Raw genomic sequence first — 24,426 nt, forward strand, 5'->3', positions numbered from 1 at the left:
GCACCCTGTCCAGGAGCCATAGGAAGGGACAGAAAGTAATTGTGTGTGTGTGTGTGTAAGTGTGTGTAATCATGTGTTTGTGAGCTTAAGCTATAGATACAGGCGAGAGTCTGATCTAGGATTTTGTAGCAATAATTCTGTTTATTTTAAGGATCATTGGCTTGGATTCTTCTGAGAGGGAAAAACACCCCCAGGAATACTGAACCAAAATAGAGTGGGTGGAGGTTAAATGTGGGTAGAACCTTTTGAGCCAGAGCATCCCTTCTTGTAGATTATATGACTTTTTTTAAAAAAAAATTATTCACCAAATTAATTAGCTGGAAAAATTGTTGCTTGATGATTCTCAAGGAGAAGCTGGTCAGTGGAATTGGGGCAAAGTCCCCCTTGGTTCTCTGTGGGACGTCTGTGTCCCATGTATGCTGTCTGGCCAGGAAGGTCCTCTGTCACTCCCGCAACTTTGGCATCTGCATGTGCTTGGTTTCATCCATCCTTCCACCTTAAAAAAAAAAAAAAAAGGAATCTCAAGTAAGTCCACTTAACACTTGGGTTTATCATCTTATCTACATATATGATTTCAGTGAAAGGTGGTGTAGTGTCATTAAAAGTGTTGGCTCGACCTGGGGTGCGAATGTTGGCTGTACCATGTCCCTGGCTGTGTGATTCGGGATGTGTTATTTGACTTCTCAAACACTCAGTGTGGGTTTCTGTAAATGAAGGCATGGCGGTATTCACTTGAGGAGCTGATAGGCAGGTTAAATCAGATGATGATGACAATAATAGCTACCGTTTATTGGAAGTCTGCTGTGCTACTCTAGTCGCTGTTGTAAGTAATCACGGTATCTGGCACATAATCAGAGTTCATAAAGGTTAGTTATTATTAAGTAAATAATATTGACCATATTTATTTTGACTTCTGTGCCGGCCCTTTTTGGATCTTTTGTATTTCATGCAGTGGTGAAATTGATTAATTCTTAAGTAGAGTTATGAAAAGCCCCAGTCCCCGGGAGACAAGTTACGAATAGGAATGCCTTGACTCTTTGAGTGTTGAAAGGAAGGCGTATCTTAATTAGGATTGGATAATTTGTGATTGTGAAGAAATAAGGCAGCGTGTGAAAGAGTTGTAAGAAGAGTACTTATAAGGCATGAAAAGGAGATGGAAACATTTTTAAAAACAAAAATCATTGCCTAATGATTAGTTTGGAAATACAAGTGCAAGGTTGAAATCTACATTTTTACCAGATACCTGAATGCTGGTATGTAGACTTTCTCTTCCCCTGATAGTTTTTTAGGACTGTTGTGATGTTTTTATATCTGTGCATGAAAATGATGCTGCTGAAGATTTGTAGTTGTTTAGTAATATAAATGAATGAAATCTAGGTGAGTTCAGTAGTACAGGTGCTACTGGTTTTGGAAGGCCAATGCTAACAGAACATCTCTTTCCTTGTGAATAGATTTGTTTGTTTAATGCTTCCCCCATCCCTGCAAACTTGTGCTATAAGCAAGTCTTGTTCTTTTGATTATAGCTGGTTAATTCAGGAGAGGATGTCCTCGTATTCTACAACGACAGAGCCTCTTTCCAGACTCTGATCCAGATGATGAGGTCGGAACGGGACCGGATGGATGAGAACAGCCCTCTCATGTACCACATCCACCTGGTCGAGCTCTTGGCCGTGTGCACAGAGGGCAAGAACGTCTACACGGAGATCAAGTGCAACTCCCTGCTCCCGCTGGATGACATTGTCCGCGTGGTGACCCACGAGGACTGCATCCCCGAGGTGAGCGACTCTATCCCCAGGATGGGTGGGCCGTGCTCACGTCTCTCCTCGTGGCGTGTGGGGCTGTGGCTGGATGGGAGTCTTCCGCTGACCTAGGTGGGTCCTCACAGTTTTGACACCTGCAGCTCATTTTGTCGTGAGATTTGCATTGGCTGAAACAGCATCTTCTTGAGCATTGGTTTTGGGTGAGAGGAATGATGGGGGAGTAAATTTTTCCGTCTGTCTCCTTGAAGAAGAATGGGAAACTGCTGGAGGGCTTCAGCTCTGTGTAATGAATGATTCCACGTGTTGAGCAAAGAGCATTGACCTGAATGAACTTCTCAGAAATGAGAAGAACGGTGCATTGAGACACAGTTCATACCAATGTAAAACTTGACTCTGTTAAGTGTATTCTTTAAAACAAAAACTTGTATTGCAAAAATAATGAATGTCGACTATAAAATATTCAGGAACTACAGGTAACCAATAAGAAAATGAAAGTAATCTACCATTTCACTGCCCATAATAAATACCTCTTAGGTTTTTGAAGTAAATTCTTCCAGCTTTCTGTTTCCCTATTCATATACATTAGCTAGTAACAAAAAATGGATCATACAGTATATATTTTATCTTTGTATGTTTTGAAATATATACTCTTAGTTTATATTTTAAACTAAATATACATACATTTATATATATATAGCATCTGTAGTATATATTAAATATATGCACTGTTTTTAGATTAATGTTTGGAAAAGTTAATACATTTAGAAAAATTCAAATAGCAAAGACCATAAAGGAGTAAACTATGAAAAATCTTTGCCTGTTCCCCACACCCCTCAGAAAATTATGTATTAGGTTCTTGTGTATCCTTCCGGAGTTTTGCATAAAAACATTTATAAATATATATACTTTATTCTCCGCCCCCCCCCTTTTAACACAAAAGGTGACATTCCAGGTACATTCTTTTTTCATATCAGTCCGTAAAGAGAGTCTACATTCCTTTTTTATAGCTGTATAAAATTTCATTGTACAGATGTACCATAATTGTCTTCTATGAATGTTGAACCAGCTTATTATATAATGTGATAAGAAGAAGAAGGAAATAAAATACTACATTTTTCTCACAGTCTGGTTTATACAGTATATTATCAAATATTTGGGTTCTCATATCCCTGATATATGGATGTGGTATTTCGATATAGTTGTACTTTGCGTTTCTCTTGTTATGCATAAGTGAGGTATAATAGCTTGCTTTTGCCCATGTTTGTTTGAAATACAACCTAAGTACAGAAGAGTACATAAACGTGACTTGTGCAATATAAGAATAATTACAAAGATAGCGGCTGTGTAACCACCACCCAGGTCAGGAAATGTGCCTCATTCCCCGCCTGTGTCCTTTTCCAGTCCCCAGCCTCCCCCAGAGGGCTCCCTCATGGAGGCATAGTTGTGACGTGGCTCTTATGTAGTTTTCTTTGTACATCCCTAAACAGTATAATTCAGTTTTGCCCACTTTTGAACTTCCTTTATGCACTATTTTGTGCCTTTTCCTGTTCCGCCATGTGGTGTTAGGATTCATCCATCCTGAAATAACGCACCTGTATTCATTTCCTTTGCTTTGGAGCATTGCTCTGTGTCATTGTCCCACAATATGATTTTCTGTACGTCTGTTGATGCTCACTTGGGTTATTTTTGCTTTTCGGCTGTTAGGACCAGTGCGTGTGTCCTGGCCCACACGTGTACACATCTCTGCAGGGGGTATACTTAGAAGTGCTGGGTCATACAAGGTGCATTTCTTCCCTTTGACTCGGTAATATGAAGTGGTTTCCAGCAGTTACTCCAGTGGCCACCCCTCCCCCAGAGTTCTTGTTGCTCCCAGACCCTGCCAACCCTTGCTGTTATCAGACCCTTTATTAGTATATATTTGTTTTCAATCTGGTGGGTGTATAGTGATATCTCATAGTGGTTTTAATTTCTATCCACTTGATTCCTAAATGAGATTCAATCCCTTTCCGTGTGTTGTTTTTGAGATTTGATATTCCTTTAAGTAAATAGCAGATCCGATTTTTTGCCTGTTTTTCCTTTGGCGTGGCCATCGTATATGCACAAATCTGTAGGAATTCTCTGTGGGGATATGCATTGCAAACAGCTTCTTCCAAATCGTGTCATTTAACTCTTGTAACAGTGCCATTTCATAGATATTCTTTTTTTTTTTTTTCTTAGTTCCTTGATGAGGGATCGAACCCATGTCCCCTGCAGTGGAAGCACGGAGTGTTAACCACTGGACCCACCATGGGTGTCCCAGAAATTCTTAATTTTAATGTAGTGAAACGTGTCCATCTTCTCTTCTCTGATCAGTGTTTTTTGTTGCATTCTTTTTGTTTGTTTGTTTCTTGTGGTACGCGGGCCTCTCATTGTTGTGGCCTCTCCCGTTGCGGAGCACAGCCTCTGGACGCGCAGGCTCAGTGGCCGTGGCTCACGGGCCCAGCCGCTCCACGGCATGTGGGATCTTCCCAGACCGGGGTATGAACCCATGTCCCCTGCATCGGCAGGCGGACTCTCAACCACTGCGCCACCAGGGAAGCCCTTGTTCCATTCTTTACCTTGAGGTCATGAACATATTCTCTTCCAAAAGCTTTGTTTTTGAATTTTATAATAGTGAATTTTGAATATCAAAAAATCATAGAAGTTAAAGCGTGCTGGGGAAAATGGAATGACCATCATGGTCCATCCTTGTCACTATTAAAATGAGGGAACTAATCAATCCTGCATGTACTAAGTTGGTTTTTGAGAAAAGCCTGTTTCTCTCTTCCAGGTTAAAATTGCGTACATTAACTTCCTGAATCACTGCTATGTGGATACGGAGGTGGAAATGAAGGAGATTTATACCAGTAATCACATGTGGAAATTGTTTGAGAATTTCCTTGTGGACATCTGCAGGGTAAGTCTTTCTGGAGCTAAGGAGGCAGGGTAAGGGGGTACGTGTGTGTCTGGGTCACCCTGTGCAGACATAAGGACGCAGTCATGTAATTTCACCTCGCTGATGTGTGGCACAAGGAGGCACCTGGCTCTCGTCTTTCCACATGTCTCGTTTCTCTTGACCCTTTTACTCCTAGCTGAGAATAGATTTTACTCGTCAAGCTTCAGGTAAGGTAGATTATTTCTGGTTTTCATCTCATCCTTTATGGGTTGATTTGTGAATGATAACCTGGGACATACTAAACTCAAATTTATAAACTTTTCGTTTCTTTGAGAATAAGTCTTTCCTCGAAGGACACCTTCTTGAGTGTGAGCGTTTATGATATCTCCTACAGTCTGGTGTCGAGCAAACTGCAAAGCATGTCACTTTCCGTCTATTGCTTTCCTGACCCAGCCTTTGGGGTGGGCTTCAGTACTCTTGGTTTGGTTTTGCGCTGAGCTTAATATTGGTTCTAAAGCTATGGGACTGCGACCTCACAAGGCGCTTTATGGATTTCATATGAGTTTTGTGGTGGTAGGGTTCGGGGGGAGGGCGCGTGGGGGGAAAGTAATTCAGTCCTTGAGAGAATGATTGTGAGATGAATACCAATTTCAGAAACGTTGTGATGCTAAAAAGAAAAAAAAAAGGTGCATTGGAGAACGCTAGAATGTGGTATTTTCTCCTGACTGTACAATTCCCAGTGTGAGACAAGGAGCCTGAAAGAACTTACTTTCCTTGTAATGAAGGACTATGTTTAATAATACCCTGGTGTTGGTGTCACAGATACATATATATATTGATGTATTATTTAAATATGTATATATTTTTATCTCAAATTCTTCCTAGTCTTTTAATCCCATAAATCTGGGGGTTCAGGCTTGAAATGGCAGGCCTGCTTTGCCCCTTTAGATCAGGACTCCGACAAGTTTTCTGTGAAGGTCCAGATGGTAATCATGTTTGGCTTTGTGGGCCATGCGGTCTCTGTCACAACTACAACTCTGCCCTGCTAGCATGAGAGCAGCCATAGCAGTCTGTAAACAGATGGGCATGGCTGAGTTCCAATAAAACTTTATTTATAAAAACAGCCAGTAGCCCTTAACTTGGCTGACCCCTGCCTTAAATTGTTCAAAAATGCTGTAAAATCTGTTGCCACCTTCATTCTCTGGATGTGTCCACAAACTGCTCATCACTGGGCTCAGAGCATGATAGCTAATAAAATTTGATTGTTTTTCCCCTTACTTCATAATTTTTTATTATATACAATTTTATATCTCAAATTATAGGGCTAATGAATTTGGTAATAAGACTTGATTTAATAAAATGAATTTTTAAAACCTGTTCTTCTGTTGATAAATCTCTAATCTTATTCTACACAGCGAAATTATGTAGAGTCCAGGTGAAATCTGAAGTCTCTCTTCACCTGAAAACGTATACAGTTATCCTGAGTCACAGGCCACTATTTTCAACAGTACTGCATATCAGCAGAATTTTGATTGAATGGAAGAGTGTTCTAGGTTTGGAGAATATCATGCACAGTGGTCCTCAGTGGTAATATTTGATTCAGGATCTTAATTATATGCTTTAGGAAACTCTGGCCTAGAGAAGATGAATGGCTTAAACAGTTTACTTTTAGGGACAATGTAGACAATTGTAGTTATGATGCCTCTTACCACCTTTTGGGTTTTAGATTTGCCGCAAGTTGGTAGGAATTGGGAAGCGATGGCCTTGTAGGTCCCACACCAATTTTCATGTTCTGTGATGCCACACCATGATATCCAAGTTGATCTGTTTCTCTTCTTCCATGATTTATTTTTTTATCATTGCTGTCTCTTAAGGGGAGAAGTACTGACTTGCAGGCTTTTCCTTTTCCTTTGTTAAGGGTAATTAGCAGGAGTAGTCACAGATTTCTTAATTTTACAACTGGTGTGCAGGTTTTGGTATAATGTCTAAAGTGTCCATTTGTCCTCCAGGCCTGTAACAACACAAGTGACAGGAAGCATGCAGACTCAGTTTTGGAGAGGTATGTCACCGAGATTGTCATGAGCATCGTTACCACGTTCTTCAGCTCTCCCTTCTCAGACCAGAGTACGACTTTGCAGGTAGGAAATACAAATGTATTGATAGATGCAGGGTATTCACAATAGATATTTGGCAGCTGGAGCTGGTGCGGATTCGGGACTGAGCGGCTGTAGATGAGCCGCTCTGCAAAGCATTGCTGCAGATGCTCTTCTCTTTGTGAAGAGTGGTTTTTACAGGATCCCTTGGATAATCAAGTACCTGAGAATGATTTTCTGTACCAGATGGTTCTGCTGGTTGTTGATTTTCTCCTTAAAATGCCTTCTTCCCTCCCCCTCCCCTTTAATCTTGTTGATTCCTTACCTCCAATCTTAGAAAGAGAAGCAACTTTCAAATAAATGCTAGCGTGTTATTAACACTTTTTAAAAATATGTCTGGAAATCTCCATTTTAACTTGAAGTGTGTGCCTAGAGTTCACCAGAAGGGGTACGTGGCAGGTGGGAGTGAGAAGTCCTTTAGCCTTGACAGCAGGGCTGCCACGTTACACCAGCCCCAGCACGTGCTGCTCTCATGGAGTCCCCTGGAGTCGTGCAGTGCAGCAGCCCTGCGTGCTGATTGTCAGTGTAGTTAGAGTTCCAAAGGATCTGGGAGGTGTTTTTATTATTCTTTTACTTGGAAAAATCGCTCTTCTTTTTAGAACTGACGTCTGGGTCCGTGGCTGTGGGAGTCTTGCTGCAGGTCTGTGTGTACAGCCTGCAGAATGAAAGCAAGACTTGGTCTCAGGTGGTCAGAAGAGCAAGAGTCACCATCCTTGTCATGCAAATAAATGGAGGCTGTCCTGGGGTTAATGGGTGGCCTAGGGTGGTTGGAGCGTAGACAAATAATCTTAAGGTAAATTCTCCAAGAGAAGAGTGATTCATGGTCAGTATAATATCACTGGTACATTTACTAGATATTGCTATATGCCATTACCTATATAAAGGAGTTCATATTAGCTTAGTACAGGTGGTATTATCCCCATTTTGCAGCTGAGCAAAATGAAGCTCAGAGGATTTAATTACCATGCTCAGCCATGGTCACAACTACTAACTGGCAAAACCATGATTTCAACCCAGGCCTGTCTGACTCTGAAACTTGAATTACGGAATTTTTAGTAAGATATGTTTTCTTAGGGACTGTTGGTAACCCTCTATTTAATTGAGCTTCACTGCTAGCTTTTAGTTATCTCTAAAGCGGCGCTCCCCAACCTTTTTGGCACCAGGGACTGGTTTCGTGGAAGACAGTTTTTCCACGGGGTGGGGGGTTGGGATGGTTCAGGCGGTAATGGGAGCGACGGGGAGCCGCAGATGAAGCTTCGCTGGCTTGCAGCCGCTCACCTCCTGCCGTGCGGCCCTGTGCCTGACAGGCCGTGGACAGGTACCGGTCCGTGGCCCGGGGGTTGGGGACCCCTGCTCTAAAGTATCATAAAGTTAGAATGCGACTTTTAGAATATCTGTACATAGTTTTTGTGTAACTGGGCGACAGGAACTTGTTAGATCCCAAGCACATGAGCTGCTGGAGGCCAGAACGTGCTCCTTACCAAGTGCTGTTCTACAGAGCCAGCTGCTTTGGTTCGTCAGGTTGGACTTGCATAGCGGCCATTGCTATGGCAATACCCATTCTCCTAGAGACTGTGAAACAGTATTGCAAAACCAAATGTCAAAGTAAACCAATCAAATTAATTTAATGGAATCCATTAAACAGGAATTTGTATTTTTGGTTTTTCATCTTGGTCCCCCTGCTGTCTCCTTCCACTGCCTTGCTCTGAAACCAGTTTTAAGCCAATTGACAGGCAGGAGTGGTCAGAGAAATAAATCTTCAACATAAATGTTATGTAAGTCCCTAGCAAGGCCCAGGTTGCCTAAGCATATTTTTTGTTTGTTTGTTTGTTTTTTGTTTTGTTTTTGTTTTTTGGTATGCGGGCCTCTCACTGTTGTGGTCTCTCCTGTTGCAGAGCACAGGCTCCGGACGCGCAGGCTCAGCGGCCATGGCTCACGGGCCCAGCTGCTCCGCGGCATGAGGGATCTTCCCGGACCGGGGCACAAACCCGCGTCCCCTGCATCGGCAGGCGGACTCTCAGGCGGACTCGCTTCCCCACCAGGGAAGCGCTTGTCTAAGCATATTTAAAATACAAAGTCCAAGCTGGATTTCTAGAATATTTATTTTCAAGGAATACTATTTTTGAAGCTGTCCTAACATGTCTTACTTTATCTGTTGAAAAGCCTATGTCTTGCTCCCCAGGTAGATTTGTACCTTCGTCCTTCCTTCCTTCCTGGTTTTGTTTCCTTCCTTCCCTTCTTTTAACCCACATTTGTGAGGGAGGAAAATGGTGGCCTGGGATTGGGCTGTGCTGCATTTAAGGTGCCAGTGGAATGTCCGTGAGGCAGCTGGAAATGTGGGATCCGGGAGCAGCAACAGAACTTTGGAGGCTTTTATAGCAGGTCAGAGCTGGGTTCCAATCCTCACTCCACCCCTTCCCAGCTCTGTGAACTTGGGTAGATGTTGAAACTTCAGAACCCCATTTCTTACTATAACAGGGTTATAGTATCAACCCTGCAGATTATTGTGAGAATTAGAGTTAATGTTTATGAAAATATAGCATAGTGCCTGGTACACAGTAGGTGCCTAATAATTGGCAGCTTGTACTGTGTGCTGCTAGACGGCAAGCTACAGTGGGGAGGGCAGAGAGGTGTCTCAGATACTGTTCTATCTCGAGCACTGTGCCTGGCCCCTGGTACATGTTCATTTGTTGAGTGAGTTAAATGAATCAGGGAGACTCAGGAGAGGGAAGTGGTAAAGTCCATATATAGACATTGGCTAGTTCAAGTCTCAGCTGGGAAAATGAAGGGGTTGACTAGAAGGGACCTGGGCAGAGCACAGATAATTAAGGACAGTTTGTTAAAGAGACCACAGAGGAAGATCAAGGGGTTATCTTACAGTCAGAATGGGATTCACGAGCAACGCAGAGCCTTAAGAACTAAGCAGGGAAGAATCTCAGGAAGAAGGTGATGGGCAGCCATGTTCATTAGCCCAAGAGGTCGCGTGAGCTGATGCCCCCAGGTTGTCCATTAAAATGGATAATTAAGAAGCAGCTCCTCTGGCCGATTTATTCGTCTTTTGTTTATTCAGAGGCCAGATGGGAATAGAGCAGATGCTCAATAAATATTGGTTCAATTGAATTCATTTAGTCGAAGGATTCGTTTTCTTTGAGTTAGGCCATTGAGTTCCCATCCCAACTCCATGCACATTAGCCAATAGGGTGGGTGCTGATACCACTGCTTACTTCATGGGGTCAGGGGTTGGTCAGATGAGGTGTGTGTAAAGCACTCAGCACAGGGACAGGCAGGGAAGAAGTGTTCTCAATACATAGCTGCTCTCAGTGGACCCATTGGGCTCAGGAGCTCAGTATCAGGGCTTCTCAGCCAATTTCTCAGGCTTCCTGTGTTCCTGTCCTCTATTAGTAACACAGATGACTGTCTTGGTGGGCTGTGAGGTGCAGAACAGAAAGTACTCCCTCAAGAAAGTAATGAGATTCTGGTTTGTAGGTGAACTTAGTAGAAAGAGCACAGATTTGGGGCATCAGAGAGCCCTGAAGATGACTCACTGCTTGGCCATCACTTCGTTCTTTTGGATGCTTTATTTTAACCTTTCTGAGCTTTTGTTTTTCATTTGTGTTATTAAGGTAACTCCTCTGTCATAGGATACTTACCAAGGCCCCAGTGAGCTCTTAAGTGAAGTGTGTGGTACTTAATAAGTGAAAGTTATCTGAACGGTGTTTATAGAGGAGGTTCTGAATTTTTATTAACCTGTTTTATTTTTTAAAATTTTAATTGAAATATAGTTGATTTACAGTGTTGTGTTAGTTGCAGGTGTACAGCAGAGTGATTCAGTTCTACACACACACACACACACACACACGTATTCTTTTTAAAATTCTTTTCCATTATAGGTTATTACAAGATACTGAGTATAGTTGCCTCTACTATACAGTAGGTCCTTGTTGGTTATCTACTTTACATATAGTAGTGTGTATAGTTTATTCCCAAACTCCTAATTTATCCCTCCCCACTTTCCTCTTTGGTAACCGTAAGTTTGTTTCTATGTCTGTGAGTCTATTTCTGTTTTGTAAATAAGTTCATTTGTATCATTTTTTTTAGAGTCCACATAAAAGTGATATCATAACCTGTTTTAATTTCTTACAATAAATTTCCTTTCCCCTAGCACTTTTCAATTGTTGTTCTTTTATCTAAGAAACTTCTCTAGAGTTTTTTCTGTACTTTTTTTCGTTGCTGTATTAACTCCTCCTGTTTTTCGGAAGGGATCTGCAAGTACTTTCTCCTAAAAATTAAAGACCAGTGGAGTAGCTTACCATACACAGTGACCTTTGCCTTGCAGGTCTAATGCTACTCTGGTCCAGGTAGCTTTGGATGAAGGCCAAAATTATAATTTGCAAATGCACTTAGGAAGTCAATGTCAAATTGATTAAGTCGTAGTTTGAGTTCCTTTATTTTAAAATGAGTACAAATTTATACCATCATAGAGAGGAATAAATCCTACTCTGTAGTTAACTTGTAAGTACTGATCTGTAGTAAATGAACACTTGTGAAGAGTAACCATGAGAACTAGCTTCTCCTTATGTCATTGAAGACACGGCCAGAAATAAAGAAGTAAGGAGCATTCTAGGTGAGATTCACTAACCAGTTTGTTTATGCTGATTAAAACTATAGGTTCTATGGCTTCCCTGGTGGCACAGTGGTTGAGAGTCCGCCTGCCGATGCAGGGGATGCGGGTTCGTGCCCTGGTCTGGGAAGATCCCACATGCCGCGGAGCGGCTGGGCCCGTGAGCCAAGGCCGCTGAGCCTGCGTGTCCGGAGCCTGTGCTCTGCAACGGGAGAGGCCACAACAGTAAGAGGCCCGCGTACCGCAAAAAAAAAAAAAAAAGTATATATATATAGGTTCTACTCATGGAATATAACATCTGGAAACAACTTTGGGGGTTCATTGGCCTCAATCCCTGTAGTTTATATATTGCACGAAGTTAAAGCTCAGAGAACTAAAGTGATTTGCCTACAGTCACACAGCCAGTTGGTAGCTAGACAACAATACCTGTTTTCAGGCTGTGATATTCTGCTTTGCCTTCTGGTGGTCAGACTTAGCATGAAGTTTGTGCATTGCCTTAAAATGCTTCTGACGTTTTCTCCCTTGGCCAGGCCACTTCTGGAATCCAGCTCATCACTGGTCACCCCTTCCCACTCTTGCATAAGGGTCCATGAACCCGTGGTTCAAGGCAGTGTCTGTTTCTGACCAGCGTATCAATCGGTCACAAATAAAAGTCTTCACGTCGCCTTCCTCTTGGCTTCTCTTTCTTGCAGACTCGCCAGCCCGTCTTTGTGCAGCTGCTGCAAGGTGTGTTCAGGGTTTACCACTGCAACTGGCTCATGCCGAGCCAGAAGGCCTCAGTGGAGAGCTGCATTCGGGTGCTCTCTGATGTAGGTAAGACACCAACTCAGGTTGGATTTAACATGATGAAAATGCGTTGCCCAGTGGTAATCAAGGCCACCTTGGATGGAGCAGTGGCTATAAAGCTCTGTGAGGCTTCCGCACCCGGGAGGCTGCACAGCCAGAACTGGAACTGAGATCTTCTTGATTCTTAAACCTCCTTTTCATCTTTCCAAGCCAGCACCTGCCAAAGTCCAGAGCCAGCAAGTCCCGAAGAAAGATAGGCTTTGAAAAACAAGATTCCACGGTTAAATGTTAGGCAACTCTTGGCAAGTCACAGAGCTCAAGTTTATTCAAGGCCCTGGGAAGCCCCTTGTTCAAGAAAGTGATTTGTTTAATCCGGTAAACATATTTGACCACATGGAAACTTTTTTTCGTGCAAAGCACATGTCCAATCCTGTGGAACGCCCTTTCTCAGAAATGGCGCACTGCTCCCTTCTGCCTCTTGATGATAAATGCTTCTCCTTCCCCTCCCCGCAACCTTGTATCACCTCTCCTAGGCAGCTTTGAAAGGAAGTTACAACCATTACTGCTCCCTTCACCCGGAGCTTGTCAGGCTCTGTTGCTTTGCCCTGTTCCACCCCCTCCCCATACATGCTATGCAATGCAAAGGGATAATCTTCCTGCCTAAATTGAGAAGGGTTGTCTGTCTCTAGTAGCTGTTAAGATCTCTGCAGACACCAGAAAAGACAAGCGGGGCTCTTAGCACTGTTGAGTAGCTGTCCAGCAAGTATAGATTGTGTTTACTAGGGCTCATTGCCCGATTTCAGTCGTCCCTGCCTGGTTTCCTTTATACTCATATGGAAGGTATTCGTGTCTTTTTTATTATTTACGTGGTACTATTTCACAGAAAGAGATTAGGCTTTTGAAAGTGTGTACGTAACAGATTATAGGTTCGTGGTGTGATATCTCTCAAATAGGGTTCTGAGATGGGCTCCCCAGATAGCCCTAAATTCTGCCCATGTATGATCCTGCAACTTAAGGTTGTTGGTTAAAACTTGGGCAGATCTCTGAGTTCCTAGCCCAGTAATCATCAGAGAGAGGAAATGTTTTCATAGTCTTGGCCGTGATGAGGAAAGGCAAGGAGGGCTGGTATTTGTGAAACAGCAGAGCATGAAAACTGTACAACCCATTAACCCCAGCACTTTTTTTGCTTCTACTGGTATGAAGTTTTGAAGAGAAGGAACAGTTGTCTTAGTTTTTTCCATGTTGTTGGATTTCGCATATGGAAAAAAGGATTGTTCGTCTAGTTATTTTCCTTTCTTAAGTTAACTGTTTTATTTTGCAGTCATTTTAGATTTATAAGAAAGTGGCCAAGATGACACAAGAGTTCCCATATATCCCTCACCCAGTTTCCCCCGCTGTCAACATCTTCCATTACCAGCTACGTTTGTCAAAACTAAGAAGCTGACATTGGCCTATTGCTATGAACTAAACTTCCAGACTTGATTTGGTTTTCACCACTTTTTTCCACTATTGTCCTTTTTCTGCTCCAGGATTCAGTGTAGGCTGGTACATTGCATTTAGTTGTCATGCCTCCCCAGTCTCCTGTGGTCTGTGACAGTTTCTCAGACCTTCCTTATTTTCTGTGACCTTGACAGTCTTGAGATGTCCTAGTCAGGTGTCTGTAGAATGTCCCCCATTGTGGTTTTTTTTCTTGCTCATCGGGTTACTTTTTTTTTTTTTTTAACATCTTTATTGCAGTATACCCCACTGTGGATTTGACTAATGTTTTTCTCATGATGGGACTGGAATTGTCCTTTTTTGAAGGAAGTAAAAAAAAAAAAAAATACAAGAGCCTATATGGAAAGACTAGCTTTATGTCATTGTAAATATTATCTTTTGTACTATGTTTGGCTTGAAACAGCATTTTGTAGATTGTTGAAAGGATACCAAACTGGAGGATTTTTAGAAAAGCAGTTTACTGGCCAACTGAGTTCCCTGTCTTGATAATTCTTAAAGTGTATGAACACATCTGAGACCCTAAGAAGCTATTCATTGTGGAAGCCCCTTGAACTTTGACTTTGAGTTCCCTGAACTGTATGACCTTGGAGCATTATAAATTCTCTCAGAGCTGCTGCCCCTCAGAAGTCACATTGGAAAACCCGACCTAACAGATTATGAAGTTCAGTTGAGCTACTCCATGTCCACACTCATGTTACAGGCGTGGACACATCTGCCTGCTGGATGGTGGGGGGGAGTTGTCTGTCTCTAGGGTGTCTCCCATCAAAATTGTAGGCTCACGAGTCCCCTTTCTCCTGTACAGCCAAGAGCCGGGCCATTGCCATCCCTGTGGACCTGGACAGCCAGGTCAACAACCTCTTCCTCAAGTCCCACAACATCGTGCAGAAAACTGCCATGAACTGGCGGCTGACGGCCCGCAATGCAGCTCGCAGAGACTCCGTCCTGGCAGCCTCCAGAGACTACCGGAACATCATCGAGCGATTGCAGGTAATTCCTGGTGCTGACAGAAGCGACCCTTAACCTGGCCTAAGACGGTTCCCCACACAGAAGTGCTTCCTGAAGCCAGAGAAAATCCAGGGTTGGCCACAGTATGGTGAGTGGACAGTCAAATGCAATGATGTTTGTGGGGCTAGGAGTGCAGAGCTACTTGGGACCAGAAAAGCTCCTGACAAAGTCATGGTCTTTAGAGGTTATTCATTGATTTACAGATCTCTTTATGAAGAAGTCCCTCCTCTCTTATTAGGAAGGAGTACATCAGTGTTAGAAGAAGATGCTTAGAATGAGGGCATAACAGCTCCTTTTTGTTCATCACCTTGGGATTTTAGCCTCTTGAATTAGTAGGTAAACAAGTGTAATCATGACTTGAGAGAGGAGTTTTATATCAAAATGAGCGAAATGAAAATAAAAGTGTTATTAAATTCTAGCTAGGATATACTTTTTTTTTTTTCTTAGTACCTATGAAGAAATGTGCTCTCCCTTTGTTAAAAGGGAGAGTAGTGAGAATTAGATGATGTTAAACACTTAAACATACATCTTAATATTAACATCTTCCTTTGAACAAGCACCCCAGGTGATTTTCTCACAGATGGTACCTGGACCACAGTTGGAGAGTCACAGATCCTTCAGATGAGCTCAGTGCAATGGTGCAGTCGTGAAGAGCGTGATCTCAGGACAGTGCCTGGGTTCAAATTGTGGCTCTGCTGCTTAGAAGTGCATAACCTTGGGAAAGTTACTTAACTTCTCCAGTTTCCTAACTTGTAAAATAGTATAATAGTAACGCCTACGTCACGGGGTTGATATGAAGATTAAGAGAGTCAAGATGTTGCGGTTATCTTTGCCTGCCTAACAAAGGACAACAGCAATTGTTTTATGCTCTTTTAGTGTTGGAGGTTACTGGACTCAGTGAGGTGTTTCTTCCTTGAGTCCTTTCATGCAGTTGCAATCAGATGGTGGTTCTGTTTGGACGCATCTTGAAATCTCTCTCACTCACATGTTTGACAGTTGATACTGATTGTCAGCTGGGACCTCAGCTGTCACCTAAAATATCTACACATTGTCTCCCCATGTGGTCTGGGCTTCCTCACAACATGGCAGCTGGGTCCCAAAGTAAGTCTCTCTTGAGAGAGATAAGTAAAAGCTGTTTTGCCTTAATGACCTGGCTTCAGAAATCACATAGCACCCCTTCTGTCATATTCTCTTGGTCAAGGCAGTGACATGTGTCCATTTAGGTTCAAGGGGAGAGGACATGGACCCCCATGTGATGGAAGGGATGTCAGTGACTCATTGTAAGAAGAGCGTGCAAGATAGTTTATACTGTGATGGCCATCTTTGGAAAATACAATACACATAAAGCACACAGAACAGAGCCTGGCATGTAGTGAGCACTTGATCAGTGAGCTGCTCTTCTAATTTTTATTACTTTTATTATTGTTATGACTGTAATAATTATTATCATTTGGTGAAGTAAATGAACCTCTGAAGGTTACATAAGTTACCTAAAGACGAATGAGTTCACTGTTTCATTCATCAACCCCAGCCTAGGCACGGGGGATACAATGACCAAAACCAGAAGTAACCTTAACCCTCGTAGACTCTCAAGTGTTGGAAGGGAGACAAACATTAATCAACTAATCACACAGATAAAAGTAAAATGGCAGGAGGGGCAAACACTGCAGAGGAATGAGTAGTGCTACGAAAGGCACTGATGAGGACGTTAATCTTGCCTGGAACTGGGGCTGGTGGTCAAGGAAGGCATTGCTGAGGAAGTAGCATTGGAACCGAGACCAGGAAACCGTAGGACTTACTTAAAGAATGGAGTGGAAGGGAAGGAGAGAGCATGTGTGTACAAAGACCGCAGGAAGGTTAGTGTGGCCAGAACCCATGGAGCTGGGGAGGTGGGCAGCGCTTCGCAGGTCAAGGGAAGAATTTCAGCCTTGTTGTGACAGAACCGCTTCTTAAACAAAGGTAATTTGGTTCCTCATGGAGTGCTTCCCGACCCCACTATGTTTTAGAAAGAGGAAAGTTATTGTACTGTAGACTCATAACTGTATGAACACACCGTATTTTCTCCTGCTCAAACTAAATCAATTATCTGTGGCTGCAGAAACATACCAGGGCTCTTCTTAGATCTATTATGCATACTCTTGGGGAATAGAATAAAATACATACGTTTAGGTAGTGCTTGTTTTAAAGACTTGGCCAGTGGCTAAAGGGATCCTCGTTATCTAATGAATTCTTGTCTGTCTGAGTCCCTGGAGTTACGAGATTGCCCAGAACAGCAAAAGTTGTCATAATGTGAGAACATTAAGTTGCAAAGGACGCGCTTATATAATTAACCCCCATTCAGACATAACCCCCTCACTTAACACTAGCATCTCCCTCTGCCCATCGCTTCTCCATCCTTGTTTGTTGGTCTTTCCCTGATTGCCGAATGTTACACATTTGACAATACAATGCAAATCAATTGCAATGTGAAGTTCAAACCTGGCAAAAGATGCAAGATTTCATGAACACGGTGCCGAAGAACTCCTTCAATCTCAAGCAGATGCTGGAGGCAAGTAACATTTTGCCAGAGTTAGGACCGGTAACTCTTGAAGAAGGGGAGATTGGGTGCTTTCTAAGAGGAAACTGGTAGGGAAACTGACAAAACCCTGAGAGAATTTTGCCAAAGCGGCCCTCTTTTTGACAGCGGTGTGCAAGTCACTCTGAATTAAGGGATGGGGCAATGTACTCGTACAAACTTGTTGGGAAAATTGTCCCCCCGCCTCCCCGCAAGAAATAGTTTGATTCATTCACGCATTCTTTAATGCATCCTAAATATTATTGCGTGATTACAGATTTTGTTAAATCTAAGATTAAGTAAACTTGTATTGACAAGTTTTAGTTTTAGTTTCTGGATCACCAGAAATTGGGTGGTCTGGATCACCCAATTCTTTATGAATTTTCGGCCTATGAAATTTGGGTCCCCAGTTGAGACGAATGCAATGAAAGTGGCCCTTTCCATGCAGATCTCCTTGGTTAACGGCTCCTCCTTACCCAGTAGGCTGCGTTCTGTTCTTCTTAGCCAGCATGCCGATGCCTTGGTTCTGAGTTAGCAAGCCAGACAGCAGACTTGAGCATCTTTTGAAGATAATTTCTCATCTGTTTTCTGCCATTTGCCTTTATACGGTGTTTGTTGTGTTGGTTTTGCTGCTCTTTCAACTTCTCTCTGTTTTCCTTTCCTACAGCTATGTGTTTTGCATTTGAAGACCATCATGCTCTCAGGGTACATGTATTTAGCATGTTGATACAGCATGTTCATTCATTTGTGTTCTCATTTTTATATGACTTTTTATTATGTGAATAATTCATGCTCATTGGAAGTAATTTGACAATACTCACAAGAACCGATACATAGAAGAAAACTAGACTCACCCATAGTTCCGCCACCCAGAGAAAACCACTAATGATGTTTTAATAATGTTTGCTGCATATCCTTGAGATATTAATGTTGTTTATAAGAAGCGGATCATATAGTCCATACTATTGTTTGACCATTTTTTGCACTCATATTGTAGACACCTTTCCATGTTGTCAAACGTCCTTTTTGCATCATATTTTAAAATATGTGGAATGATCCCTTAAGTAGCATAAGGACCATCTCACAGGGTGGGTGGGAATGATGACTTGTTATCACTTTGTTTTCTGTGTCAGGGCCTAATGCTTCAGGTAACCGTTGGGCAATGTCTAATAATTTGAGGCAAATACCAGACGGTGCTAAGGTTAGTCTAACCCAGTCTCGTCTGTGGTCATGCTTTAGGTCAGAAATGAATGTTCTCACCCTCCTGCAGTCAGCTGTGGCCCAAGCTGCTCACCAAGGCTGTGCTTCCATTCCAGGACATCGTCTCTGCCCTGGAGGACCGTCTCAGGCCACTGGTGCAGGCCGAGTTATCTGTGCTGGTGGATGTCCTCCACAGGCCTGAGCTGCTCTTCCCGGAGAACACAGATGCCAGAAGAAAGTGTGAAAGCGGTGGCTTCATTTGCAAGTAAGCAGCCCCTTTCTCTGCGGAGCTCAGGGGCAGAATCCCACTGGCCAGACACAGCACTGGTTCCTGAAGAAGGAGGGGCTGGCCTGAGTTTTGACTTTGATGAGTACAAGGTCCCGTGCTAGGGATCTGTTCTGACCTTCCCAAAGTAAGTGTGTAGGTTCAGTCCTACTTACTGACACTTGTTTTGGTGAAAATTTCTCCTTTGAACTGCATGCCCATTTGTTCATCTCCATTCAACACGTGTGGATAAGGTGCCCACCATGAGCTGCCGTACAGACTCAACAAGCCATGGCCTTTGTGCCCTCAAAAAGCTCTCACCTACCAGGGCCTCACAGTCTTTTCCTAACAGCTTCGTAGTTGGTTAGTTTGTGCCTTGGGGCAAAATCTAGAAGAAGCGATTGGTTCCGTCACCAGAAATCTCCATCTGATTTTCACCCTAAGTTTGGTTGGTTGTTTAGCTTGAGCATGGGCTCTGCCTGAGTTTCTTATTTTTCTGGGCCCCTCAAAGAATAAGACTGGATCAAGAGAACAGTGTGTTTGCTGCAACCATCGTACTCCTGAGGTTTTTTTACACCCCTGGCATATTTTAGCCACATTACTGACAATCCTCAGTGGATAAATAGCTGCACTTCCTAAATGAGCTGGTTTGAGGGAGCCCCTGTCTCTGTTCTCCATCCTCTATCTCATTTCTCCACTATGTGGGGCCGACCCGTGCCCAGGGAGCCTGTTTGCTGTTACCGACCAGCAGGTGTCACTATTGAGACACCAACGGGCTGTTCTTAGTGCAGCGAAGGCCCGGAAGCCCGTTTAACCTGGGAGCCCTTGGTAAATATTTGTTCATTAAATGACTAGTTACAATAAGTTGATTGTCAAGTGTGTTTTTTTTTTTTTAAATTCAAAGATCATTTCAGGGCTGTAATCCGTGGTTTTCCCCTCCATTCAGGTTAATAAAGCACACTAAACAGCTGCTAGAGGAGAATGAGGAGAAACTCTGCATTAAGGTCCTACAGACCCTCCGAGAAATGATGACCAAAGATAGAGGCTATGGAGAAAAGGTACTGCATTTTATTTTCATGTTAAAACTAGGTTTTGCTATTAAATTGAAGTGGAGTGGGAGCGGTTAGAAATCCACCTTAGTTCAGGCATATTCACTGAGGGGGTTAATTTTTTTTTTTTTAAAGCTATTTATCCTGCCCTGAAGGTAGCTAAATCGTACGACTGTCTCCTTAAAGCCATATATACGTAGTTGTCTCTTACAGGCTGCTTGCCATACAATCTATAATCAGAAAAACAGCAACAGCAAGATTTTCCGTATGTTTAAATTCCCAATGAGAATGCAAATGCCTCTTGTGTATCAAGGTGTGTGTTCCTGAACTTTGGGTTCCAGCTAAGCATACCTGTGGGTTTACTTGCTTCTTTCTGGTGAGATGTTACACAATCCTTCCAGTGTATGAAGAAACTGCCTCCAGTTCTAACTGGAATGAAGACGGACAAACATGTCACCTTTTCTAGTTGAGATTGGGAAATGGACCATCCCTAGGACATGAGACTTCTTAGCACATGCAGTGAGCAATGATGTACAGAGAACAGCCCTCACACCCCCGATTTTGGTCCAAGTGGGGTAAAAAGAGCCCCATTGCTCTTCCTTTCTGCCCCCAGCAAAAAAGCATGGGCCTGAGTTTAAATCTCACCAGTCTTCATTTGAAGGTAATAATGTTCATTGTCTTCAAGCCACTTCTGTCAGCATTTTCCTAGCATGTAAATGTGCTGATATCACTGACTTGTCATATACACAGTAACTCATTCATCTCTGTGAAGAAGCCTTGGTAATTAAATCACAGTCGTCCTCATCAAAAGGGATGGTGACAGCCAGATTTTTGCAAGTGTAAAAGTGTGTCAGAATCTTGCTTTCTAACCTAAGCAACATCTGTCATTAATATTAGAGCAATTTAATGTGTGAAAGGTATGCAGTCCTTTTTGTGGTATACATTTCTCCACTGCCCCCAAACCCAAGGCTTTTAAACGTCACTCTAAATTTGTACAATGTATAAATTAAAACTGGAATAAGTGTCGCTTAATTCGAAAATAAGTGTTTATAACTCAGGAGGAATTTTGTGTAGGAAACCTGCCAGAAAAGAGTTTATAAATATAAAAGCAAAGAACACTGGTACAAGTGGGAAGTAATGAGATGACCAGTCCGTACAACACCTGTGTAGACAGCTAGGTAGGTCTTGCACTAAAACAAGGCGGGGGGTGGGCAGTAATAGAGAATACACGTAGCAAATAAGTAAGTAATAACCATTTATTCCACAAGATGTTTATTTTTCTTAAGGTGAGATTTAAGAAATGTTTTAAAAATATGACTCTAGTTATAGAAATTCACTCTCCATAATACAATAAAATCCACCAAAGGGACCTTAACCAGCTGTGAATATATTAGCACCTCTGGGGCAGAGAACTTGATTTTAAAATGTGGAGACCACAATTTTCTCTTCTTGAGAATATCTGTTTCTTTCTATACCCAAGGTACTTAAGGTAAACTCTGTGTCTCAGCTCCAGTGAATTTTTCAAGTTGTGATTATACTTTTATTTCTCTGAAGTTTTTTTTTTATAACATGGAAAGTAGAAGTACTAGGAGTTGGTCAAGTGTTTGCTGCCGAACAGAAAAGTACACCGGGGTCTTTGGGGCCGTGTAGAGGTGTGCTTCCCTGCTCCCTTTCACTACCCAGTAGTGCCAACAGGGAGAACACCGTCAGGGCCTCTGGGAGACAGCAGACCTGAGATGTTGTACCACTGCCTGTGAGAAAGCTCATGGAGAGTGACGGAGCCAGGGCTTCAAGAGGGCAGCAGATGGAGGTCACTATCAAAGAGTTATCAGAGTTGAGAAGAGGTTCTTAGGCTGTAGCTCAAATCCCTTTTCAGCTGGTGAAGAAATGAGTCATACCCTAGCAGATAGAGGCTGGGAGGCAGGATGACATTTCTCTCCAGTCTGATTGGAGCTGTCGTCCCCCTTGTTGAGAGTGAAAGTACTATAAGCAAGTATGGGAAATGCTCTACCACCAAGGAAGACCTTCTGGAAACCCGTGCTAGTCAGCAGCTCCTGACCGGCAGCACGTGTGTGCCAAGCTTCTGGGCCCAGGCTCCGACTGCTGGAAAAGGCTCCTTAACCATTCGCTTTAAAAGGGGGTGGAGGCTGTTAAACGATTTCTGTTTCTTCCAGTTTGGTTGTTGGTATCCACTCTGTCCAGTTTCACGAAGGCTTTTGGAAAATGCCTTTGATGGTGTGCTGGCTGCCCCTGTTTGACTAAAGAAGCGTGACGTATGGGACAGCCTGACTCTTTCAAGGGTGGAAGGAACCCAGACCCAAAGCAATAACCTTTCTTAGGCGAACCCGTGGGCATTAGTCGATAAAACAAATGAGGTGTCCTTTGGACTGCGTGCTTGGGACACAAGGGCAAACGTGAATGCCGTTTCTGTCTTCTTGGCGCCATTTTTCTATTAGTTGCTTCTTAAGTGGAACTTGTCCCATGACTAACACCCTCGTGGGACATCCAGGGCTGTTCTCCTCCCTGCCCTGTCCTGAGCCTTCATGGTCATGGATCTGGTCCACTGGGCTCTGGTATCACCTGTGGTTTGCGTCAGGCCCTAGGAGTCAGATCCGTGAGAAGCCAGTGGTCAGTCCACTTGTCTTGGTTCATTGCCTGAGATGTGCCCATCCAAGAAGTATGACATATGATGGAAAGGTAAGGGCTGGACAAAGAAGATGGTCACAGAATTTAATCATGATCATTTAGGAATTAAATAAGTCCTCTTTTACTATTGTGTCTCTAAAATGCAAAGGACCAGCCATATTTCCCAAAGAGTGGCAAATGTAAAATAAAGGAATGTTTCAAAGGATCACCAAAATAACGATGGAATACATTTTTGTGTGATTCTTGTGTTTTTCTGTCCAATGTATTCAAAGTTAATCAACTTTAAAATCAGGACTTTGCAACCATTCTGTGTGTGCAGTGCCTACTAAACTCTGCTTTTAATTTACAGATTAAACCATTAAAAAAAATAACCTCCCGTAGCTAAATATCTCTAAAATTTAACCTGAATCTCTCTATAACTCATAGAACATCTTTAAGCTCTTAGACCCTGCTTGAAAGGAAAGCGTAATTATTTTATATACTGGCTACTCTGTAATCTACTGTAGGATTTTTATTAAGCTACTTTTTATTTAAGTTACTAGTCACAGGGATTTGGAAAGAAATTCAGAGGCCAACAATTAATGTGAAAGGCCGACAATTTATTTAAAGTCCATTTTTTTCTTCTGAATAATAGTAGCTGTTATACTACTAGAGAGCTTTTGACCTTAAGTAACATCAGGGTTTTCATTTCATACGAATTGTCAGTCCCCTGTTAATTACCGGTGCTTCTTTTCTCTAGGTGAATAAACTATTAACATTTCCAGCTACCAGTGTTGCTAATAGGAGTTTAAATTTGCAAAATGTACTAAATGTTAATGAAACATAACATTTAGTACATTTTGTGGATCATCCATCTATCATCAAACAAGCATAATGGTGATTAGTGCTTTTGTTTTTTCTTTTTCTTGAACTTGATGCTAATAAATCATTTACTTGTTACTACTATCACTTGGGTAGGCACTAATCACCTTAGGGGAAATCTGTTCTCTTTAATCGTCAACAGTATCAGGATTCGGAGCTTCTGGCTTGGTATATGTTGGTCTTACTACTTAAATTGAAGTTGGATCTGATTTAGTCCAGTGATAATTTGGACCGCAGACTCCCGCCTCCCCCACTGAATGGGAAGATGAGTCCAAAGAAAGAATTTTGTCCTAAGCTGAGTTGATCAGTGTTTAGCCTTTGACTCTACTCCTTGCCATCCTCTTCTGAAAGGACATGGTTCTTGATTGGGGAACTTGCCCTTGCCCACAGCTCAGTTCAAGGGTTCTCTCTACAAGAGAGTGCAAAGGTGCTGTCCTGGGCTCTTGGTTAAGTGACCTGCGAGGTTTGATACCTGGCATGTGAACAAAGGGTGGCAGCACCCTGCCCGTTTGTTCCGGAGCAGAGCATTGCAGAGCAGATGTCAGGGTGAGGTGCGCCGGTGTCGAGAACGCCTGCGCCTCTTAAGATGGTCATGATGCTTCAACCTGAGTCGGTGATAAGAATACAATGACAAAGTTTCTAACACTTAGCTCGCTCGTATTTCCTTTTCTAACACTTCCTTCTTTTTCTCCCCCCCCCTTTTTCTTTTCCAGCTGATTTCCATTGATGAATTGGAAAATGCAGAGGTCCTAATTTCATTTTTTTTTAAGTGTCCCATGGTGATGTTTCCATGACCCTCTGCCAGTGAACTCTGTGATCTGTCCCCTAGTCTCTGCAGCGTCTAGTATCTGACTTTGTGTAGTGTTGCCTCTGGGAGTGAGTCGAGTCCTTTGTGTTTGTGTTAGCATTTCCCATGAGTTTGTTTGCCATTTGTCTTTGGAGATCCCATCTGAGTCTAGATAAAGATTTTCTAAGCTGTGATAAGATGTCAGTCCTTCACTGTCTAGAATCTCAACTGAATTTGTGGTTGACACTGGCTAGTAACATATCTCTGAAACTGAGTGTCGATATTACCATGAGGAGCTTTTCTGTCCATATGTGAAGCACCCATGCAA

The 24,426-nt window shown here is 42.6% G+C and overlaps 1 protein-coding gene across 8 annotated transcripts in view; it reads left to right on the forward strand.

Moving 5' to 3' along the window:
• Nucleotides 1–24,426, forward strand: part of ITPR1 (inositol 1,4,5-trisphosphate receptor type 1) — a 319,623-nt gene that overhangs the window by 177,037 nt on the left and 118,160 nt on the right. For 6 of the 8 annotated variants that reach the window (XM_067755266.1, XM_067755267.1, XM_067755268.1 and 3 more), the window contains 8 exons: nucleotides 1,524–1,775; nucleotides 4,570–4,695; nucleotides 6,684–6,812; nucleotides 12,141–12,261; nucleotides 14,534–14,718; nucleotides 18,607–18,755; nucleotides 19,702–19,813; nucleotides 24,025–24,057. In XM_067755266.1, coding sequence (XP_067611367.1) covers nucleotides 1,524–1,775; nucleotides 4,570–4,695; nucleotides 6,684–6,812; nucleotides 12,141–12,261; nucleotides 14,534–14,718; nucleotides 18,607–18,755; nucleotides 19,702–19,813; nucleotides 24,025–24,057 — 1,107 coding nt within the window. The remainder of the gene's footprint in view (nucleotides 1–1,523; nucleotides 1,776–4,569; nucleotides 4,696–6,683; nucleotides 6,813–12,140; nucleotides 12,262–14,533; nucleotides 14,719–18,606; nucleotides 18,756–19,701; nucleotides 19,814–24,024; nucleotides 24,058–24,426) is intronic. The other 2 variants (XM_067755270.1, XM_067755271.1) reach the window with 1 other exon arrangement.

This window comes from Pseudorca crassidens, chromosome 10, assembly GCF_039906515.1.
Source record: "Pseudorca crassidens isolate mPseCra1 chromosome 10, mPseCra1.hap1, whole genome shotgun sequence".
Classification (NCBI taxonomy): domain Eukaryota; kingdom Metazoa; phylum Chordata; class Mammalia; order Artiodactyla; family Delphinidae; genus Pseudorca; species Pseudorca crassidens.